The sequence below is a fragment of the Marmota flaviventris genome, chromosome 6 (assembly GCF_047511675.1).
Source record: "Marmota flaviventris isolate mMarFla1 chromosome 6, mMarFla1.hap1, whole genome shotgun sequence".
NCBI classification, from domain to species: Eukaryota; Metazoa; Chordata; class Mammalia; order Rodentia; family Sciuridae; genus Marmota; species Marmota flaviventris.
The window spans coordinates 119,841,301-119,865,416 of NC_092503.1; the positions used below are offsets into that span (position 1 = coordinate 119,841,301).

General features: G+C 41.8%; 2 protein-coding genes across 4 annotated transcripts in view; one reads left to right on the plus strand and one right to left on the minus strand.

Annotated features, from left to right (window-relative positions):
• LOC114084058 (HLA class II histocompatibility antigen, DP beta 1 chain-like) overlaps positions 1-9,537 on the minus strand; it is a 66,482-nt gene extending 56,945 nt beyond the window's left edge. The window contains exons 1-3 of one of the 2 annotated variants that reach the window (XM_071613497.1): positions 9,363-9,537; positions 3,673-3,936; positions 197-478 (exon numbers count right to left, since the gene is read on the minus strand). In XM_071613497.1, the coding sequence (XP_071469598.1) occupies positions 197-478; positions 3,673-3,936; positions 9,363-9,459 (643 nt within the window). In that variant the 5' untranslated portion in view covers positions 9,460-9,537. The remainder of the gene's footprint in view (positions 1-196; positions 479-3,672; positions 3,937-9,362) is intronic. The other variant, XM_071613496.1, reaches the window with a different exon arrangement.
• Positions 9,538-11,922: 2,385 nt separating this feature from the next.
• LOC114084036 (HLA class II histocompatibility antigen, DP alpha 1 chain-like) lies at positions 11,923-19,205 on the plus strand. 2 transcript variants are annotated; one of them, XM_071613499.1, is made up of 5 exons: positions 11,924-12,120; positions 15,818-16,063; positions 16,392-16,673; positions 16,867-17,017; positions 18,860-19,205. In XM_071613499.1, the coding sequence occupies exons 1-5, from the start codon at positions 12,039-12,041 to the stop codon at positions 18,861-18,863; spliced, it is 765 nt and encodes a 254-aa protein (XP_071469600.1). In that variant the 5' UTR covers positions 11,924-12,038; the 3' UTR covers positions 18,864-19,205. The 2 variants fall into 2 exon arrangements, with proteins under 2 accessions (XP_071469601.1, XP_071469600.1); XM_071613500.1 differs by lacking the exon at positions 18,860-19,205 and having other exon boundaries at positions 11,923-12,120; positions 16,867-17,021.
• The last annotated feature ends 4,911 nt before the right edge of the window (positions 19,206-24,116 follow it).

The following is a 24,116-nucleotide window of genomic DNA, read 5'->3' on the forward strand; positions in this document are numbered from 1 at the left end:
CAGGGTAAAAGGTTAAGCAAGGAGATCTTGACCCCCAGGGACAGGTTAGTCTCCACTGCCTCTAGCTTATAACTACAAGTGGATGGAAATGGTCCCAGTGTACACACACATAAGACAAGATGAGTGGACCCTGGAGCCAATTTGTTCCCTGCATCTCAGAATGTGGGGTCTAGAAGGTCACTTCAGGGTAACTCACTCCACTCCACAGTGACTGGGCTGTTCAGGCTGGGGTGCTCCACGTGGCAGGTGTAGACATCTCCCTGCTTGGGGGTCATCTCCAGCATCACCATGATCTGGAAGGTCCAGTCTCCATTTCGTATCAGTTCGGTGGCCACAACCCCAGCTGTTTCCTCCTGTCCATTCAGGAACCATCGGACTTTAATGTTGCCTGGGTAGAAATCTGTCACGTGGCAGACAAGCATGTTGTGATGCTGCAGGGTCCCCTTCTTGGTGGGAGACACATGAACTTTAGGCTGGACTAGGAGAAATAAAAGGAATGATATTTGAGATTATTATTTTTTAGATGTTTTCATTAGGGAAGTGGTTTTTATATATTTAAGATACAAATGTCATAATTGGGTTAGTGGATACCTGCTATACTAAAAATATGGAGATAGGCCTTCAAAGGGAATATACATAATTATTAGTTATATGATAAAGAAAGATTGGCAAGGTTGGGGCAACACAAAAGCAGCACTTTGTTGCAATTTTAGTAGAAATTTAAATTATGAGTGATTGATTAAGTCTTTTGATAAACAATCCTTCTTCAGCTGTGAAACTACCTGTCTTCTCAATGTTGTATCTTGATGAAATGGATGCAAAATTTAGTCAAATAATTTCATGAAGTTATAAAGGCAATGACATTCTCTCGGTCTGCCAATCTAAGTTTATATCCCAAACATTAAAAGTACAAGAAACAAATTTGACGATGACTTGTTTTTCAAATAGCCTATATATTTGATGCTCTCCCTTACCTACAAAACCTCAAGATCTTCAAATCTACAGTCTTATTTTCAAGTGCAACATTCTGATCCCCATCTGTTTGGTTAGTAGGAATTTCAGTCTGTTCCCAAGTTTCTCCTCTGCAAAGTCTTTCTGGGTTGCCTGATGGAGCCCTCAAGTGCAGATGTTGTCTATATCTCTGTATCTCTCTGATGTACCTTCCTCTCCTTGTTCTTCCCTCATCCATCTTTTCTGCTGCTCATATGTCCATTTCCATACTGCTGTCTACTTCCTGTCACCTCCTGACACCTCCTGATAGTTACGACTCCTCAACATCTACCACCTTCAGAGGCCTTCCTGCTCTCCAGAGGCCAGGCAAGATCCATGTGCCTCTAGAGAAAGCCTGTTCAGGGAAATTTCCCACATCATAGCTTCTAGGTCCTAATAATTTACTTCTTTTTTTTTTTTTTTTTCTAATTTCTACTCCAAGAAAAACAAATATGCTGAGGTGGAACAGGGTCAGGTAACAGCATGTTCTTGAGGTATCCCCAAACCTATTGTCTCCTTAAACAACTTGACTTCCTGTTCGGACTTCTCCAATACTGCCAGTCTTCTCCCTCATAGATACTTTATTTTCAGGGATATCTTTTATTTTGACCACTTTTATAGACTCACAGTTCATCAGATGTTCGGCTCCTGTCTCAGTTTGTGAATTTGGTTAAATTTCTCTCCCTTAAGTCTCTTGGGCCTCATGCAAGTCAGTGGCTCTATCTGCATGACTATTTTAAGGCCCAGAACATTCCATGAAGAACTGTGCCTAGAATATACAACTGACATCTGGGGGCACTTGAGCTAGGTCTGTAAACCAATGGTCTTATTTCTTCTCCAGCTCAAAATACCTTTCATAAAGGCAAGATATTCCCATGTAGTCTAAGGCTGTTTTTTTCAATGCCCACAAAATACCTGTTCAGTTACTTCTAGAATTTTTGTTAGGCGTTCACACTGCAAATTCCCAAACACTCATTCTCCCTTTCCTCTCTTTTCTTCTCCTTATAATCCATGCTCTACTACTTTTTCCTTGACAATAACAACGTTTTCTTATTCTATCTTTCTGACTTCAGGCACTCCTCTTTCCAACCCATTGAACACTCTCTGAAAACGGAACTCTGGCCTTGACATTTCCTACCTGAGAAACAAACCAAAATCCTGAGGTTTGGGGTCTGGCAACACTTACCTGGTTACATAAGAATTACTGGGGATCAATTAAAAATATAGTTTTCCTGATCTCATCACCTACAAAATGTGATTCTCTGGGCAGAGATTCTAGTGCCTTAAAGATCTGTGCTTTAAAGATCTTCAGGAGACTCTGCTGAGTAGAGCTAGTTAGGGACCTAGTGATCTAGGTGACTAAACCAAACTCCTCAGACTGACACCAGGGCTCTCTGTGAACTGACAATGAATTATGCCACAAAGAAGGTTGTGTCCCTACACACTAATGGTCTGGCCCTGTAATTATTGCCAATCCTATTTCTTGCCTTTGGACATTTTCTTACCTAATTACTTCAGCAACTTTTCTAAAGTCATGTCACTCTCATAATTCTTACCAATTGGTTCACATCCTTACTCTTAGCAGATAACATTGATTTCCACTTTCAAAAAAAAAAAAAAGAGAGAGAGAGAGAGAGAGAGAGAGAGAGAAAGAGTTCAAAGGTGAGCCCTCCCACAATCTCTCCCTTCTCCTACCCTTCTTCCTTTTCTACATGACAAGTGTCCCTGTTTCTGTTGAAGGCTCACCCCTCACCCCTCCATGCTATTCCACAAGCCTCAGGCTCTTGAAAAGTCCTCAAAAAGTATTGGCTCCAGAGACACCTCACCTGTCTTCTCACCTGAACACTCAGGTTTCCTGAAGGATTAGCACATTCAACGCAAACACTACTCAGTAACAACCCCGAGAATCCTAGATAAATACCATCTCAGCCCCAAGGAGCTTCTGCTCCACGCTCAGCCTCCCCCTGTCCTCTTACTTCTCAGCCCGCCTGGTTCAGTTCCTGCTCCCAAGCTGCAGACAATCTGCTCTCCCTGGTTTCCAAGCCCGCCTTTCAGCCTCTATCTACGTATCTTCTGAAGTCGTTGGTGTCACTGTTGACTGCTATCACCCCCTCAGCTTCTGTGACACTTCTCTGCCTTGGTTCTTCTAACCCCACTCTTTACTTCTTGTTCTGCTTGTCTTTTTTCTCTGAGGCAACATCTCAAATGTCTGTGTTCCTGGGATCAGCCCTTTACTCTCTTCCCACTGGATTCCGCCTCCTTAGATGATCTCAAAAGGCCCAGATCTTCCTTCCCAGCTGCAGACCCTCCTGTTCCTGTCCAGAGGAAATCCAGCGGCGGGCGGGAGTCCCTCAGGCTCTCAAATCCGACGGTCTCCCAGGGTGTCTTCCAGAGGTGGCGTCTCGGTTTCCATTTCCCACTACCCGCGACAAGTTATCCTGTCGCCTCATTTCCCCTCACTCCCCAGCTAGTGAGTGGCTCCGCCTGATGATCTCGGGGTTGGCTTCCCTCCATTCCACCTTCCTCGCTTCCCGTCCAGCACTTTGGGTCCTCGCCCTCGCCCCGCACACGGCTCGGGATTGGCCCTCCCGCACTCCCCCAGCCCCACAGTCCCCTTCCCGCCCTGGTGGCGGCGGTGGCTGCTCTGGGCCCCGCAGCGCCCGACCCCGCCCTAGGTCTCACCTCGGCGCTGCACCGTGTAGCGCTCGATGACCTCGTAGGTGTGTCTGCACATAGTGTCCACCCTGGCCCGCTCATCCTCCAGGACGTCCTTCTGGCTGTTGAAGTTCTCGGCGTCCCGCCGCCCCAGCTCGGTCACCGCGCCGAACTCCCCCACGTCGCTGTCGAAGCGCACGAACTCCTGCCGGTTGTAGATGTGTCTCTCCACGTAGCGCTGCGTCCCGTGGGAGGCGTAGCAGTCCATCCGTGCCTGGTAGACGTAATTCTCTGCGGGGAGCAGGACGGCGCTGAGCCCGGGCGCTGCCACTCCCGGGGCCCGCGACACCCGCCACCCCACGGCCCCACGGCCCGAGCGACCCCCCTCCCTTGTCCCCGTCCCGTCCTTCCGGGCCGAGCCCAGCAGCCGCCACGCCCCGCGACCCCCGCCCGCTGGCCCCTCGGCTTCGGGTCAGCCCTGACGCCAGGACCCGGCCTGGACCCTCGGGCCGCCCGCCAGGCCGCAGGGCCCAGAGCCGCCCGGAGACGCGGCGACCTTGTTCCTGGAGCCCCCGCTCCCGGCTCTTCATGGCCCCCGGTGCACGCGGGGTTATATTTACCCACCAGGGTTGGGTTTTAAATCCCATCTTTTTGTTTGTTTGTTTTTTCAATAACGAGCCCTGGATTTTAGATCACGGAACGGATCCAGCCCCCCTTTCCTCACCGTAACATGAGAGGATCTACTGAGTAACTGTGACCCTCTGCCGAGGGTGACCCAGTGACCTTTAGGAAGGCGCGGGCACTCTGGGAAGCCATCAATATTGCGGAGGCCGGAGGAGGGCGATATTTCACGTGGGGTCACAGGAGGAGCAGAGCCTCACTACAGCACAAAGTCCCCTAGACAGAGAAACTGCGGGGGCAGGAGGAGCTGGGGAGAGAGTGGTGCTGCTGTCCCTATCCGGGCTTTGAGCCTGACCCTGCCATCCTGTAGAAAAACTTAGTTCAATGTCACCTCCTCCAGGAAGCCCTCCCTTCTTTCCTTCTCTTTTCCTCAGCGAGATGTTCTTTCCTCTGTGCCAGTATCTTGAATATAACTCAGTTTACTCTTGTTCTGCATGCTGGGAATGTAGATCGAAATTTCCTAAAATTTTCTTAAAGCTCAGTATAAAGAAAGCCCATCTATCCTAAAAGTTAATGTAGCTTTTCATTTTTCAAAGATGACTATAGAAAAAGTGTTCTCACAGATGTGGAATGGATCTTAATCAATGAAAATCACAACACCCAGAGACCTTGAGGTGGGCTCTATTGTTCCTGGACTCATAGATGATTTTTTTTTTTTTTTTGATATCAGAGATTGAACCCAGCAGTACTTAACCGCTGAGCCACATCCCCAGGCCTCTCTCTTTTTTTGAGACAGGGACTTGCTAAGTTGCTGAGGCTGCTTTTGAACTTGTAATGCTCCTATCTCAGCTCCAACCTGCTGGGATTACCAGCAGGAGCCATCACAGCCAGCTGATGATACAGTTTTTATGTAAAGAAACATGGTAGCCTCCCTCACACTGGACTTCTTAGAGAGCTACCTACATCGTTTGGTAAATGCAGTCTCCACAGAAGTAACAGTGATCTTTCATGTTTTCTTTCATTTCTTTCTTTATTTATTTCTGTTTGTCTCTTTGGGCCTGTTCTCATTGGAGGAAACAAGGTGATGTGATTGTTTTGCATGTCTTTTACATCCTGTATAGATTAACATCTCAAGGCAAATACTTACTGTTTTCTTTTTATGTATCCAACATCTAACCTAGCTCTCTACATTTTTTCTTTATCAGTAAATGTCTGAACCAACAAATGAAATGAATGATATGTCGGGGCCACAAGAGGGAGCTCTAAACCAGCATATTCTGTATGTTTTAATGGGGTCAGCCTGTTACCTCATTAGAAAGGACATCAGAAGTTAAAATGCCAGATCCAATCAATCACACAGCTTCTGAGCCCAAATGTGGTGGGACTACAAAACCATTTTGAAATAGGATGCTCGCCTGTTTTTCACCTTGTCAGGGGGAGACTGAGAGGAACTGGGAGAGGTTAAAGTCAAAGACAGGGGCCCAAAGCCCTAGATGAAGCTGCGCTGCCTGCTCTAGCCCCAGACACTGGGGAGGCTTCCTGAAGAATAAAATAGGCCTGGAGTTTCCAGGAGCAAGATGGGGGTGATTGTGGGGCGATCTGATCATTCCCCCTGTCACACAGTGGTGGCCAGAATAGCTTTGGTCTTCTAGGGAATTCTGTCTTACCTCCACCTCAGAAACTACAGAGTTAAGGGAAGAGAACAGAAAAGGGATGGGTGGGGCGTCAAGGCCACCAACAGGCCATTAGTCCACAGTAGCTAAGGCAAGAGCCATGCTTGGCTTAGATATCCTGGCTTGCTCCTTTCCTGGTCCCTTTTGTCTCAGCTTCTGAGTCCCCTGGCCATTGCTCCTAATTCCTTCGAGTCCAGAGTCTTTCTCCCTCTTCTAACCACTTGCCTCTCCCTATTCAATTGCCCAGCTCTGAATGTGTATCTTGTAATTTTAATCTGTTTGTCCTTTTCCCCTCCTCATTTATCAACATGTGAGTGTTTTTCAGTCTAGAAAAAATAATTTTGAAACTTTTCTCTGGCAAAATTTAATGACTGCCTTCCTTCCTTCCTGTACTGGGCATTGAAACTAGGGGGACTCCACCACTGTGCTACATCCCTAACTGTTTTTATTTTGAGACAGGGTCTCAAGAAGTTGCTGAGGGCCTCTCTAAATTGCCGAGGCTGGCCTTGAACTTGTGATCCTCCTGCCTCAGCCTCCAGAGTTGCTGGGATTATAGGAATACACCACCATGCCCAGCTCAGGCATTTAACCTTTAAAAATACAATTATACCTACAAAGAAGACAAAAGTGATGTGAGGGTTTTTAGATGGAATTTGAAACCTTCATTTTTTGTTCATGAGAAACCATACACCATAGGTAGAATGCTTGACAATTTAGTTACCCAGAGCACATTTTGAAAAAAGCTCTGATGTAAGTGAATTAATGTCTTTTCCAGGATAGAATATACTAAAAAAAATAATTGCAGGAGGATATAATGGAGGCAATACAGTCAAAGAAAAAGAACACAATACAGGTATGAACAGATTTAAGTCCCCATAATACAATGTATTACTATGTGATCTTGGGCAAGAAACAACCTTGTAAGTCTTCATTTCTTTTCTTTCTTTTTCTTTTCCCTTTCTTTTCTTTCCCTCCTTCCCCCTTCCTTCCTTCCTTTCCTTCTCTCTTTTTCTTTCTTTCTTTTCTTTCTCTCTGTTTTTATTTTTGTTTGCAATGCTGGCGATCAAACCCAGGGCACTGCACATGCTCGGCAAGTACTGTACCTCTGAGCTACACCCCCAGCTCTAAGTCTCCATTTCTTGAAATGTGAAACATACTAATAACACCATTGACTGTGAGGAGCTGCTGTGAGAATGAAATAAGTTACACATGTAAACCCTGTAGCTTTGTGTTGGTGCTGCTCAATACATGGGAGTTCCCATCCCTTTACAATGGTGTTCTGCTTTAATCTAGTAAAATACTAAAGAACATAGGAAGGAGGAACCAATTCAGCCACTAGCTACTTGAAAACCTCCAGGGGAGTTGTGGACCAGACCTTCAATAAAAAGGTTTTGTTGGTTAGTTGCTGACTGTGTTTTTTTCCATCTCTCTTTTATCTTAGTGAGTTTTTTTTGTTGTTGTTGTTTCTTTGTATTGAGGCACCATCTGCTGTGTTGCTCAGGCTGCTCTCAAATTCCCAATCTCCAGTGATGCTCCCTTCTCATCCACTTGAATAGCTGGGACTGCAAGTGTGTGTCACTCTGTCTGCCTAGTGATTTTACTTGGGGGAAAGTGACATAAAAATAAATTTTACTTGGGGAAAAAGTGACATAAAAATAAGTTCACAAAGACTCAAATCATAATAAGCTTCTGGGAAGGCCCAGCTGGTGGGACAGGGACTCGGGAGTGTGGCCCTGAAGCCCTGGGGTGGTGGGTGTGCTGATGGGGGAGCATATATTAAAAATCTGTCAGAGCCAAAAGATTGTTGCCGACTGAGTCTGGTTCCTTAGAGCCCATCTGCTGCGTTGGCTCTTGCTCATCATGGTGGTCTTAACCAGCCTTTTCTTCCCTCAGCCCCCTTAGCCAAAACCTGCTCTCTTGTGCCTTTCTCTTCTGCCCTGTTTGAGGTGGGGATCTGTGATGAATTGGAAGAGTAAGAGGGGATTATAGTCTGCCCTCCCCCTCTGCCTACCCTCCCTCCAGGCTCTTGCAGTTATTATTGATCATTTGTTTTGGGCAGGCTACTCTGGAAACCAACTCTCAATCTGTTCCGCACACTTGTACATCCTCATCCAATCCTCCTACAAACATGGGTCCACTTTTCTCCTCTCTCCTCCTCCTCACACCATCACACTCACCGTCCACCCCACTTCTGTCATTCCTTTCACTCCTCCCCACTGCCCATCATCCCTCAGAACAACTTTTCCTATGGAGGCCGGCACAGCCTCCCTCGCCTCCTGCCATGATTCAGTGTCATCCTGACACACCTCCAGGCTCCTCTTTCCCCAGCGTCATCCCTCTCCAATTCCCAGGACTTTGAAGACACAGTTGCCACAGCTGAGCTGTCTTGCTGTTGGCCCCAGCAACTCTCTGTGACTAACAAGGGCACATTCTCCCTCCCTTGTCAGCAAGTGGACCTGGTGTGATAGGAGAGGGGCCCTGGGGACTGGACTCAGGACATTCAAATTGTTACTCCAGGAACATGAGGAAGTGAAATGAGGACAGTACATCCTAGGACAGGAGTGGAGGGGTCTGAAAGAAGGTGGCTTGGAGAAGGAAAGGTAGGTGTTAGTAGAAAACTAAGACAGCTATTTTATAGATCTTCCACTTGTGATATTGGGTATGAATTGGGGTCACAGAGTTAAGAAGCATTCTGAGAGAATCAGTGGTTCGCAGAAGCCATAATACAGTTTAGCCAGGGGAGGCAACATGAGAAGTCTTCCCTTGGCCTCTCCTTCCCTGGCTGTCTGGTAATCTACACTCAGCCCCTTTATACAGACCTACACACCTTCCTCTCACTCTTCCTACAAATCTCAATTCTCTCTAATACTATAACCAAGCTCTGGGAAGATTGAAAGGATCACCTTCAACAAGAGTGCTGCTGGGGTAGAACCATCACCTGCCCTGTCCCCTTCCTCTCCATGTGGTCATCGCTGTCCAGGGGCCTGGGCTCCTGTCCCACTCTGGAGAGTGGAAAGGACTCTCCCTGAGCATGAAATTGTTGGGGTGACCTGAGTCCCCTCAAACCGTGATAGAGATATGAGGAAATCAAGAGGTGGATTTTGCTGACCCGACTCTCTGGAAACATTGTCACCTAAAGTCATTCTAGACTTCTCAGCCCACTGTCCAAAAGACACAAGCATACCACCACCTTGGCACCTTTCCCCTGTTCATTGTGCCTATGTCCCTGGAAGAGAGAACAGGTTGGCTGGACAGTTACAAGGAGGTAACCAGCTTTCTGTAGCTGGGAGGGAAGGCCATGAGGCTGTGGTAGCACCCCATCCCTGATACCATGTTTGTTTTTCAAAGTCTGGTTCCCTAGAGGAAAGACCTCAGGAGTTGTTCCCTGAGCCAGGCCCTCCAGAACAGCTGCTCTGCTCTTACCTGGAGTGGCCATACCCTGGACTACAGGGTTGAACAGCACCATCAGAGACACCATCAGAGCTGTTGCCCAGGAAGCCTCAGAGACCTGCAGGACCATCACGGAACTAGAAAAGGCTGGTGAGCTGAAGAAAGTAGCAGTCAGGGAATGAAGGACTTGCTGAATGGAGCTCCTGGGTGAAATATCAGAAACCATGAACCAAAGTAGTCTCCTACGACCCTGGGATTGGACGGACTCTGAGAAAAGAACCAATGAGCAAGAAGCTTTGTGTGAGTCATCACTCACTGGGCAGATGGTTAGTGGGAATGGCCTGTAAGATGCACTTAAGATGATGGAGGGAAGAGAGCGATACTCACTTTAACCAGGTGGATGAGTCATGAGGTTTGGGGAGATAATGTGTTTTCTTTGTTTTGAAGGCAACCTCAGATATTTTGTTGGCCCATTTATGGGGTTATCATTCCCCAACCCTGCCATCTCTTTCCCATCACAGGACATGAGATGGAATGAGTGTTTTCTTAGTGGCATGATTTATGAAGAAGTTAGAGTGCCCACCCCAGAACTCAAAATGTGCTCCTGAGTCCATCTGTATTGTCTTCTCAATAGGATGTTTAGGCTTACCATTGTCCATATTTTCTTTCTCCTGTTAGTTTGAAGAGGTACAGGTGCTTCCACAGGAATGTCATCAGGGTCAGCAGGGCTCAGTCTCAGGCCCATACCCTGGGAGCATGTACATAGCTGTACTACTACCAAGCAAGTGTGCAACCTGAAGGGCATTGCCTTTTTTGGACTTCAATTCTTTGTCTTTGAGGGGATGATAAAACCTGCCTTTATAGCAATGCTCTTAGGTTCAAATGGTATGAATAGAACTGCCATTGCTTTGGAAAGCTAAAGTCTCTAGTGAATATAAATAAACCAGTAGATGAAGAATAAAATGATAACAAATTTTCACAAATCCTACCCGCTCCAAAATATCAGATTCTCTTGTTTTTATTATGAATGATTTTACAACCTTCAAAGACCATTACTCCCTAATCTACAAATTTATGAATTGATTTTGTTGGACCACAGTCTCTAGTAAAATGTCAAACTGGCATCATTTGAAAATATAGATATTAAAATATTATATAAATGCTAGCATGTAAAATGCAAGAGAAGTAGATATAATATTATAATTATAAATAATATTTACATACAATTGTTATAAATAATTATAATTATTATGCCATATAATTATTAAGGAGTCTTTAGAAGGAGGATTCAGTATAGACGTGTGGAATAAAAGTTCATATTTTTTAATAAAAGTGTCTTGGTTGACCCCTATTTGTCACTTGCCTGCTTAGATGATTAGACAAATACTTAAATCCTCAATATTTCAGGTAATTTACTTTTAGAATGAACACAAATAATGCAAGTTTGATGTGAGGATTAAATAAGATAGTTGTAAAGACTAAAAATATTGTCTCCCTGTAATAAATCTGTTAATAACTATTACTTATGCAAGACAAGGCTATCACAAAACAAGAAAAATATTGATATACTTCATTTACATTAGATATTAACTGATTGTAATTTTACCTAAAAATACCAAATAAATAGTTTGAAATAAAAATCTCTAAGACTTGAAAAGCAATTTTTAAAATATGGTAAATAAAATATAAAACAAAAAATGAACAATACCTATAATATAAAAGCATTAAAGAAATCCCTTTAAAACAAGATCAGCCTGTTGTCCCAGATACTTGGAAGGCAGGAGGGTTGCTTGAGCCCAAGAGTTATGGCAGCTTGGGCGGCCCAGCAGGCTCCTCCTGAAAGAAAAACAAAAATAAGGAAAAAAAGCAAAGAAGATCAAAGTGAGGATGTCCATCATTGCCATGTGTAATGTGTGTTGGATATTATAGAAAAAGGGTATAAAAATAGTAATTTAAAGAGGAAAAGGCATTTCAGGAAAAAAAAATAAAAGAAACATGGGTAATAAAAAATGACAATGGCTTTAGGAATTAGAGATTTTAGGTAACCAAGAATGGAAAATATTTAAAGATCAACTTCATTTACATCAATTAAAACTTATAAATAGAAACTATAAAACTTCTACATAAAAATTAGAAGGAAAAATATCTCAGACAGATGAGTCTGAGACTATGTTTTCTTGATAGTGTATTTATTCCCAAGGAACGGGAAAATATTTTTGTAAGCTTGATTGAAATAGCTTTAAAAATCATTTAGAAAAAAAGAGTGGACAAAACATCAAAGATAATCTGAATATTTGGGGTGGGGTTTGGGTAGGAGAATGCAGGGAGACTAATCTTATTGTTCAACAACATAATATAAAACATTTGCTGCCAGAAGAATGTACAATTTATCTTTTCAAGCCTAACTCTGAAAATCAACTCCGAATTGGTGCTCCCTCAATCTTGCTGGCTCCTGGAAGTCCTCCACCTCCTCCTGAGCCCCTTGCAGTCTCTCTTTACCTGGCAACAGGGAGAGTCAGCTCTACCAGGTCTCTGATTGGTTAAGCCCGGCTGTGCTCATCCCTCTCCACCCCTTCTCACAATTTCAGTCTATAGAAGCCCACAGTTTCAGAGCTCTTGTCTGTCTCCGTTCTGCCTCAGTTCCTCAGCACTGTTCCTGTGCTCATTCTTGTCACCTGGGGACCCCACAAGGTGTGCTCTAAAAAGAAAATGTTCCAGACTGGAACCGTGATCCTGAGAGCCCTCTCCCTGGCTTTCCTGCTGAGTCTTCAAGGAGCTGGGGCCATAGAGGGTGAGTGCTCAGGAGGACCCAAAAGGGTGCGTGTGTGGGCGGGGGATGTCAGTATGAGAGGGGGACAGGCAGCCAGCTAATGGCTTTAGGAATTAGAGATTTTAGGAACTTATTGTCTATTTTCCTCTATGTTCCTTTTCTGTCTTCCCCCACTCATGGGAAGTTTGCCTTCTTTCCCTCTTGCTCCAATTATCGTAATAGCAATAGCACCACAACTTACTAGACACCTAGGTGATTTCTTTCCCCTTCTTTACGTGACACAAGAACCTTTGACCAAGATATTATTTTCTCCATTTTGGAGATGAAAAAAAAAAAGCAAAGCTCCAAAAGATTGATACATTTTCCAAGGTTATGTATACCGAGCCAAAGAGCCAAGGTTTAAATCCAGACCCAAATCTGATTATTGTACTCTGCATTTCTCAGACTTCTGCACACAGTGACTTTCTAACTAAACCCTACTGGGATCCTGCACTCCTCTTGTCTTTCCTGAATGCTCAATTTCTGCTTTGTGTGTCCCAGAGTTATGGGCCCTGTGTGTTGGAACTTGGGAGATAAATTGCTTAGAGTATTCCTGTGTTCGTCCCTCTCTCTCAGGATCTTTGGACTCTTCCAAGATCTTTGAGGGCGGTTCTGCCTTCTTCCAAGACACTAGTGGCTCATGTTTTTATTAACCTTGTGATTCAGGTCCCTAGTGACCTGAAGACCATTGCTACATTGAGAGGTCTCGACCTTGGATGGCTAGACCATGCAGGACCTAGTCAGGGATAACAAGTTAAGATGGTCGTCTTCCTGCTGCTGACACCAGGGAGCATCAAGCCTGTGCATAAAATTGTCATCCAAAAATGTAGTGATGTGGATTCAAATTCATCACCTAAAAGATGTGCCCCCACAACAGGGGTTGTGGCTCAGCGGTAGAACACTCGCCTTGCATGTGCAAGGCCCTGGGTTCAATCCTCAGCATCACATAAAAAAATAAGTAAAATAAAGGTATTGTGTCTGACTACAACTAAAAAAAAAAACCAGATACGTCCTAGCCTTCAGTTTAATTTTAGGGCAAAGGTGTCCAGAGGTGGATAGAAGTGAAGAGGAGGTGAGACTGTGCAGAAACAGAAGTATCTGTTGCCCTGTTGGTGGTCACTTTTCAGTGTTGTGTTATAGTAAGTGCCATGATATATCTTCACACAGATATGAAGACATTTTAGGCTTCTCGATGGAAATAACTAACTTAGCGCTGTCATTATTGCTTCCCTCCCACTGGTTCCTTCTCTCTCAACATGTACATTTGTTCTTTACTTTAGAAACACAAATATAAACCAACAAATAAAAAACAACCTTGCCTTCACTCAGTACTCTACCTAGAGACACTCTGTGTCCTCACCTAGCTGAGCTTTTGACTTGTTTCCAATACATCCTGAGGATGCTCTCAACTTGACTGTCAGTAACCTCTACGTAAGCCCAAATCCAGAGGATACTTTTCAATGTCTCTCTGACTCGAGTTCTTGATAACATTTTCACTGCAATCCATTTTTTTTTATTTGTTACTGGAACTTTTCTTTAGATCCTCCTTTAATATACTCCATCTTAATTTTTCTCCTGTTTCTCTGGAACTTCCTTTTCCTCCTTAAATGAGCTTCTTAACTATCATGTTACCAGATGCATTCCCTTAGATATCCACATTTTATGCACTTTGCATGGAAAATCTCATCTAACCCTTCAGTCCTCTGGCCCAAACCTATCCCCTGAAGTCAACCATTTATCATTTCTACTTAGATAACTGTTAGATAATCTAAATGCAATATGCCCCACACTAGACTCAAAGTCTTCTCCCACTTCAAAAGTCTTCCTTTACTACCTTTTAAACTGGTGGACTTAAGATTGCACTGGATTTGGGATGTGTTCATCAAAGGACACAAAATTTTAGTTTTAGAGGAGGAATTAGTCTAAGAGATTACAGGATAGTAACTGGAATTAATAAATCCAGACCCGAATCTGATGATTGTACTCTGCATTAGACAATTTTATGCCAAGAGAGTGGATTTTAAGTGCTCTCATACATAAACAAAAGGACAAGCATATGAGGTAATATTTATGCTAATTAGCTTGTCTGCCATTTCACAATGAATATGTTTCAAAACAACATGTTGTACACAACATAGACAATTTTTATTTGTTAGTTGAAAATAATTTTTAAAAACAATAAAATAAAAGAAAGAAAGATGGTTGCATTGATGAGCCTAAGAATAAGAGTACTTTCTACTTCCCATCTCACTTACCAATTCTTGTAGAATGGTAATCACAGTTATCAATTTAATATTTCTTTATCATCACACTGTTTTGTTTGTTTGTTTTTCCCTCCGAGGATTGAACCCAGGCCCTTGAACATACTGGGCAAACTCTATTGAACTACATACCCAGCCCCCATCTCTTCTTTATCTTGGAGGGTTAGGTTTCTTTTTGTTTTGCCTTCTTTTCTGATGATGATTCTTCTCAACTGAGAAGGAATGTAACAATGCTTGTGAAACAGTGTTCTCACTGTAAGTGTCCAAGCATAGATGGGAATCCCCGGGTTTCCCCCTTGCCTTGAGATTGCAAACTCAGGGAAATTTGTGATTTAGGAGGTTGGATCAGATAAGCCCTGAAGGCCTTTTCACCCTTGCTCTGTCATTTGAAGCCCAGAAACTCAGATATTCATTGCTTCATTTAATGATGATAGTTTCTTGTCTTTTGCTATTTCTTATAAACTAATAAAGACTAAGAAACAAACAAAAAATAAATCCCATTGTTCTATCAAACTCAGCAACACTTGTAGGCCCATTGAAAACAAAAATAAAAACAAAAATTAAAAAAGAAAGTTTGAACCTCATGCCAGAAAAACTGCACTAAACCTTTGGATTTAATATGCCTAAAATGAAAAAATATTATGAACAAATTTGAAAGACTGAAGAAGAGTGACTTATATTATAAATAGATTAAATGGATTCATAAGGAAAAATATTATGAACAAAGCTATACAATGCTATTTATGAACAGGAAATATATTTGAACCTGTTAAAAACAGAAACTTAAGGACTCTAAACAGCACTAAAATGTGAGGGACAATTTCTTTTCTCTCTCAACTTTATGCTATTTCTCTGTGTTCTGTAAGGAGACACATAGTATTCCTACTCGTCCACCTCCATGACTCTAAAAACACTTTTACATCTATGGTCCTAGAATAATTGAGAACTTATTGGGAAGAATTTTTCTACTAGCTACACATAGCTGTGTGACCTTAAGTTACTTAACTTCTCTGCCTTTCCTTATTTGTAAAGCATACTTTGTATATTTGATTCATAGAGTTATTGTGATAAATAGTAAAATAAGTATTTAGAACAATGCCTGGCACTTAGTAAGTGCTCACTAAATGTTATTTGTCACTGTTATTGCAGATATTTCTGTAAGACCATGATACTCAGGCTTTCAATGGATCAGGAGGCACCTAGACCAATGATCCTCTCCTAATTTTGTTCCTCTCTCAGATCCTTTTGTAACTGCTCTGCACCATTGCTTTTTTTATGTTACTGCTTCTTTCCCCATGTATCTTTCCTTTGACCTCTTTCTTTATTTTTATATTAAGAAATCTTTTCATTCTTGCTTGTCCACCACTCACATATTCATTCTTGCTTTTGTCATGGTTTTCTCTATTTTCTTTATACAGTGGACCATGTAACAAGCTTTGCCATGTTTGCCCAGACCAATGCACCATCTGGGGAGTTTATGTTTGAGTTTGATGAGGATGAGATGTTCTACGTGGATCGGGACAAGAAGGAGACCATCTGGCAACTGTCTGAATTTGGCCGAGGCCTTTCCTTTGATTTTCAGGGCGGGCTGACTAACATTGCTATAGTAAAGTCAAACCTGGATATCCTGACAGAGCGCACCAATCACACCCAGGACTCCAGCGGTACTGCCTGTCTTTGCTTCTCCAATCAACTGGGATGGGATGGGAGGCCCCTCTGTCACACAGAATGGGAGACTTGATGCCCACAACTGAGGGACCCCCTTCCCCGAGGCTGTGGGCTCATTCCAGCATAGTCGAGGGCTGCCTCGCCCCTTCCCACTGCACAGGAAGGTCAGCTGAGTGAGGCTGGCCAGTGGGATGAGACTCCTGGCTCTGATTCAGGAGCCCAGAGATGTCACAAAGTCTGAGCCTGAGGTAGATGACACCCCCAGGGGTAGTCTTCGTAGTTCATCCCAGAACAGGGCACTCACCAGGTTCTGTCTCCTCCCAGAGCCTCCCGAGGTGACCGTGTTTCCCAAGGAGCCTGTGGAGCTGGGCCAGCCCAACACCCTCATCTGCCACGTGGACAGATTCTTCCCTCCAGTGCTCAATGTCACGTGGCTGCACAACGGGCAGCCTGTCACCGAGGGTGTTTCTGAGTCTGTCTTCCTGCCCAGAACAGACTATAATTTCCACAAGTTCCACTTCCTGACCTTCGTGCCCTCAGCTGAGGACGTCTATGACTGCAAGGTGGAGCACTGGGGCCTGGAGGAGCCGAGCCTCAACCACTGGGGTACGGAGCCTCTTTCCCCTCCTCACCCTCCATGCACCCTCTCCCCCAGGACCTGGTGCTCTCTGCTCCAGCTTCCCCAGTCTCCTATCCTAACGTTCCATCAAACAGTCTGTAACCTTCAGTCTCCACACACCCCAAGCCAGCCCTAAACTTCACCACACCTTCTGACTTATCTCTTCATTTTTTTCCCCAGAGGCCCAGGAGCCGGTCCAAGTGACAGAGGCAACAGAGACTGTGGTTTGTGCCCTGGGCCTGGTAGTGGGCCTGGTGGGCATCATTACAGGCACGGTGCTCATCACAAGGGCTCTGCGTTCCAGTCGTGACCCTCGGGCCCAGGGACCCCTGTGAGTGACTATGGTGGTGGGGACTCATAGGATGCATTCAGAGAAAAAAGGAAGGATCCAAGTACCTGTTGTATATAAAGAAAAGGGGAATAATTTAATATGATTAAATGTACATTGATCTTCTAATGGGTTAAAGCACAGAGATGAACAACAGTGACAACACTTAAACATATTAAGTACCCCATGATTATTTATGGGGTACTTAATATGCTTAGGCATTATTCTGAGCATTTATTACTTAGCTCACTTTATTCTTGCAAATATTCTAGTCTGGCACTACTATTGTTATCATTTTACTCATGAGAGATACTTGTATCTTATGTACACAGAGGTATTAAGCAACTTGATCAAGGTCACTTGGCTAGGAAGTAGTGAATCTGCCATTCAAATCCAGGAAGTCTGGATCCAAAACTGTTTCCTTAAACACTGTCCTATATTCCCCATTTTATGAAGAAAAAGACCAACACTCCACAAACCCATATTAGAACCAGACCCATATTTCTATGCATAATTACAATGTGGTGTGACAGGTTCCCAATAAACTATTTGCTGTCTCTGTTTGGACTCACCAAATGGCAAAGCTCACACAAAATGCTCCTTCTGGGATTTCATGGTTTTTTATCTATCTATCTATCTATCTATCTAACAACTTGCCATGTTTCCTATATTTGTGTTTTTGTGATTTTCTTCCCATTAGATAGTGATCTTTCCATGATAATGACTATGTCTAATTCATCACTATTATCACCATTGGTATCATTCATGCTGGATCTCAGGTGCAAAGGGTTAAGTCAATTACATTACTCAGTTCATGTATACCATCATCATGGATACCTCTGAGTTCCATCTCTTTGTTAATTTGTTCACTTTTATCTTCAGTCTTTACTCCCATATCTAACCTCTTTCCTCAACCATGTAGATAAATTTTCAAATGGATTTCATGAGGTTTATTTTATTGTATATATCTGATAAAGTGGTATTTGGTGTACATGAATTTTTAAAATTTATTTGCTTTTTTTTTTTCTTTCTTTCTTATTTTGGTACTAGAGACTTAACCCAGGAGTGCTTAACCACTGATCCACATCCCCATACCTTTTTGTTTTTTATTTTGAGACAGGGTCTCACTAAGTTTCTTAGAGCCTTGCTGAGTTGTGGAGGCTGTCCTTGAACTTGCAATCTTTCTGCATCAGCCTCCCAAGCCACTAGGATTACAGGCGTGAGCCACCACACCTGGCTTGAAATGTATATTCTTATTTTAAGGAAATATCTTAAAATCAAAATTAGTGTAAAAATGCATGATTCACAAAATATCAAAAGAAAAATATTTGAAGAAAATGGGAAAAAATAGAGGCAGAAGAATGAAGAGAAGGTTATCAACGAAGTAAAGAATTTCAGGAAAGAGGAAATATAGTTTCAGATGTTCTACAAGATCATATGGGCAAATGTATTTTGGTTTTGAAATCCTTACAAAGAGCAGTTTTACACATTGTGAGCAATGAATCTTCCTTCATTACCATTATTTCAGAGTTGAGCTTCTCTGGCCTCAATAATGTGACCCTTCTCTTTCTTGGGATATTTTGGTGACTTGAGGCATGTGGGATGCCTCCACACTCAGCTGGGTCTTAGATATGAAATTCAGTCACCTAAGAGTACACCTTGACTCCTAACTGCTGTTCATCTAGAGGACCAGGGCATGTTCAGGGATGACTGCCTTCTCCCTGGGACCTGAACAGGGCAGAAAAATGGGGTGGGGGGATTATGTGTGAGGGGAATGAGGAAATTGGGTCTGAGTTTAGAGTCCTGAATCCAAGGATGCCAGTAACTGTGTGTGTCTTGCTGCAGGTGACAAAATTCCTGAAAAGAAGAGGACTTCGGAGAGATCTGAATTCTAGCTGTCCTATGGATGCTAGTCTCAGCTTTCCTTTTCAATTCCTGTGCTTTCTATCCCACTGACTAACTTTCTTGCTAGCCCTTCAAGTCCTTATTTGCAACCTTAACTTCCTCAGCCCTTGATACAGTTCCCAAAAAATGGAATGTAATGAATAAGTATTGATATTTTTGTAGCACTGGCATGGAGATTATCCCTTCAGTGGGCTTCATGTCTTCTGGACTCCTTTGAAAAACCTTCCAATGCCTGCTTCCTAAAAACACCCTAAGACCAATAAATTTTTCACTGTTTCATAACTGAGATACTTTGAGTCTTCTTGCTGGAATTCTTCGACCAGGTCACCTATGACGAATATTTTATGAAGGTGTGGTTTCAAGTTGGGTTATGGATGTAGTAGTTACTGAAGATCTAACCTCACCTGAGTAGAAGGGTCTGAGAATACTGATTTAGCTTTGGGTTATTCCCTAACTACAGGATAGGGTAAGGTGGAGAAAGTGGATTGGGGGAAATTTTACTTGGATGAAGATTTGTTTGGCTATAGTTTGAAAATTGCAGGCTCCAAGGGAAGAGATTTGGTCAGTCTGGATCAGGATTTCAGGCAGATCTTGGTTGTACTCATGCAACCCCTGAACTTCTTTCCCATGGCTAGAGCATAACTATGGTGATGTCCCATGGAGAAGGTTTTTTGTATGATAAACAAAGAGACAAGAAATGAAATAAAAAAGTGCCCTCATTCATTCTGATTTCCACCTGCTATAGTTACTTCATGAAGGAGAGCTTCTATTATAATGAGGAGAATTTGCAATCAAAGATTTGAGAATAGTTCTGATCATGATGAAAAGTATCTGACGTGAACAGAGATTTTGTTTAAAAAATTTGAAAAATAAATTAAAAATTATAATACTGCAATTTTTGCTTTATAACATATATAGAGGTAAAATGTATGACAAGGCACAAAGAATAAGGAGGAAATGGAAGGACAATGTTGTAAGAATATCAAGTATGTAAAGTGGCACACCGTTATTTTAAGGTAGAATGTATTATTAAAGATGAATATTTTAATATCACAACAACTATTAAAAAAGTTGTAACTAAAATTCCAATGGAGAAAATAAAATGGAATAATATTTAAGCAAAAGTAAATAAGTAAAAAAGGGAAAACATTTGGGAGAAATTGTAAGACAGTATAGTTAAATATAACCATAGTCTTAATTGAATTGAATGTGCAAAATCTAAACACTCTAATTAAAAGACAAAGATGGTCAGAATGCGTGTGTGCACGCACACACACATGGTCAACTATGTGTTGTCTACCTGTCTACTTTAAATATGAAGACAAAGATAGGTAAAAAGTAAAGAATGTGAAAATAACGCTAACCATGAGAATGTTGGTGGCTATATTAATGCCAGAAATATAGAACTTCAGAATTGGGACATGGATGAAGAAGACAGTTCATTATGATAAAAAGAACATATCCAGAACATATAATAATTCTAAATTTGTATATACCTAATAAAAAAATCTTCAAAGCTCACATAAGTGATAAAAATGAAAGCAGAAGTAAGAAAATTGACAGCTATATTTTAATGTTCTAGCATTATTCTCTCAATAAATAATAGAAAAATTAAACAAAATTGGTAAGGATATGAAAGTTTTTTGTTTTTTTGTTTTTGGTACTGAGGATTGAAGTAAAAAGTGCTTTACCACTGAGACACATCCCTCCCCTCCCCATCTTTAAAAAAATTTTTGGAGACAGGGTTTCACTAAGGTGCCTAGAGCCTAGCTAAGTTGCTAAGGTTGGCCTTGAATTTGCAATCCTCCTATATCAGCCTCCCAAGTAGCTGCGATTATAGGTGTGCACCCCACACCTGGTAGGATATGGAAGATTTGAACACTTTCAACCTACCAATGTGTTCTAATTGACATCTATAGATTATTCAACCCAATAGCAGAAGAATACACTTTATTTTCAAGTTACATGGAACATTCCACTTCATAGGCCATATACTGAATCATAGAAAAGTCAGTAAGTCTAAAATCCCAGCAACTCGGGAGGAGAGGCAGGAAGATCTCAAGTTTGAGGTCAGTCTGGGCAAATTAGAGAGAACTTTAGCAATTTTGCAAAACACTATCTCAAGATAAAAAAAAATTAAAAAGGATGGGAATATATCTGAGTGGTAAAGAGCCCCTGGGTTCAATCTCCAGTACAAAAAAAAAAAAAGTCAATAAACAAGAAATGTTGAAATTCTAGAAAATATTCTCTTAACACAATAAAATTAAATTAGAGACCAATAACAGAAAAATATCTGGAAAATCCCAAAGACTTGGAAATTTAAAAAGCATACATTCAAATAGCATCTGTGCTAAAGAAGAGTCAGGAAAAAAATTAGAAAATATTTTAAACTGAATGGATATGAAAATACACTGTGTGATATAGTAATTAGTGGATAATTTATAGTTTTATGCAATTAAAAAAGAGGATAATACTAAACATCAACCATTTAGGTTCCATTGTTAAGAAGTTAGAAGAGGAAATCAAACTCATGTAATTGACTGGTTTCTGTTACTGTAACAAAATACCTGAGACTGGATACTTTATTTTTTTAATTGCTCTTATTTTTTAAATACATGATAGTGGAATGCATCACAATTCTTATTATACATATAGAACACAATTTTTCATATCTCTGTTTGTATATAAAGTATGTTCACACCAACTTATATACTTATATAAAGTATGTTCACACATGTCTTCATACATGTACTTTGGATAATGATGTTCATCACATTCCTCCATCATTGCTAACCCCCTGCCCCCTCCCTTCCCCTCCCCCCTCTTTGCCCTATCTAGAGTTTGTCAATTCCTCCATGCTCCCTCTCCCTACCCAACTATGAGTCAGTCACCTTATATCAGAGAAAACATTCACCATTTGTTTTTTTGGGGGGATTGGCTAACTTCACTTAGTATTATCTTCTCCAACTGCATCCATTTACCTGCAAATGTGAGGCTGAGTACTTTAGAAAGAGATTTATTTAGGCTTAAATTTCAAGATTGCCAATTCATCTGTTCTTCCTCTAGTGAGGGCTCCCTTAGCTATATCAAAACCTGGTGGAGAAATGGAAAGGGAACTTACTGTGTGCAAAGGGATGACATGGTGAGACACAGTAAGCCAGAGACAGTGGAAGGGCCAGTCTTGCCATTTTTTTTTCTTTCTTTCTTTCTTTTTTTTTTTTTTTAATAACAACTCACCTTCACAAGAACTTACTCCATGAGAATAGCAGCAATCCCTCCAGAAGGCAATGGTCTCAATGAACTCACCACTTCCTACTAGGCCCAAATTCTTAAGGGTTCCATCACCTCTTTTTTGTTTTATTTAATAATTTAAATTTAAATTTAATCTAACTGAATTTTTAAAAAATGTTAATATACAGAAAAGGGCATTTTCTCATTCATGATAAAAATAACTCTTATAAAACTAGAACAAAAAAGAAGGTTTGAGGAGAAAAAAAAAAATATTCCTAACAAAACAACTAGGGGCAAGTGTTGGAACATCTAGATGGATGAACTCAGCACATGAGCTAAGGTAAAGTTGGAGTCTGTAAGACCGGAGTTTTCTGAGGCATAATGGCTGATATCAAGAGTATGAGTAAGATCTGAAGAGGAAGATGAGCAGAGGAATGATTATTAGGCCCTACATATGTCTCCACTTAAAGATGGAAAAAAGAGGAGAAGAAAAAGGAGATACATTTTTTTTTCCTGCCTTAGCATTTGGGAGTAAGTATAAGAAAAAAAAAGAAATGGAAAGAAAATGACCTTGCAACTATTGGTTTGCCTATCAAGCCAGCAGTTTAAGTAGTTGCCAAAGAATATATTAATGTAAGCAATAAATCTGTAATATAGCTTGGTCCCTACCTCAAGTCTTACATATTCAGAGACAGATTGTTAAGAAAACTGAATACCACCTGGACAGTGATATAAAGTAAAATGGAAAACAAGAGTAAAAGTAATTCAAATGTTTGTCATTGGGAATCTGTGATAGTTTGGATCTTGAGTGTCCCCCAAAGGCCTGTGTGTTAAAAACTTGGTCCTCGGGGAGGTGCTACAGGGAGGCCATGGAGCCTCTAGGAGGTGGCCCTTGTTGAAGGTCTTTAGGTCACTGGGGATGTGCCATTGAAGGGATCAGTAAAACTCAAGCCCCTTCCCGTTCCTCTCTTTTGCTTCCAGGCCATGAGGTGAGTAGTTTTGCTCCACAGTGTGCTCCCACCATGAGGTGCTGCCTCACTCTGGATCAAGAACAACAGGACCAATCACTCATGGATCAAAACTTCCAAAACAGTGAGCCAAAATAAAACTTTTCTCTTATTAAATTGCTTATTATCTCAGGCATTTTGTTATAGTGATGGAGAGCTGACTAACACAGAGCCATTAAAGTATCTGGACAGGTTGGGCCTGGAGAAAAGAAAAAGAGAGAACTGGTTTTATGATCGCTGATCCAAATAGCTGTACCTCAATTATGAAGGTCCTTGGAAGATAGGCAGGGGCATTTTGCTTTATGAGAAAAGTGAACTTACATATCCTTAAGTATATGATACATTATTGTGTTTTTTAAATTTTTTTTTAGTTGTAGATGGGCACAATACCCTTATTTTATTTATTTTTATGTGGTGTTGGGGATCAAACCCAGTGCCTCCCATGTGCTAGGCAAGCGCTCCACCACCGAGCTACAATCCCAGCCCTTGATTGTATTTTTTTAAGTAGGATTATCTGGTAGTTACAAAGTATAGATGGGGCACACATAAGGCCTAATCACTTGTGTATGAGAGAGGAGAAGATTCTTCATAAGGGTGAGAGAACTTCAAGGAAGAAGACCATTCCAACCCATCTTCCATTTTAATTTGTCTGTGTTTTCTACTGTCATAAAAGCCTTTTATGGTACTGAAGTCAATAGCTCTTATTATGGGACAAACAGAAGTAGCATATGACTCAACTGAAAAATCTATCCCAAGAGGGGCCATTGGACACTGAACTGTGCATGTAATTATTGAAGCAGGACTCAGAGTGAGAGAGTAAGCCTGATGGAAAGGTTTGGGGAAAGCTGTGACTATAAGGATCGTTATTATTTCTGTGTAGTGCTTCCAGTCAATGAGAAGGAGGTGTGAGGCACTGTCCTGAGTACCCAGCTGACAGAGGTGCTGTGATTGCTCTGAGC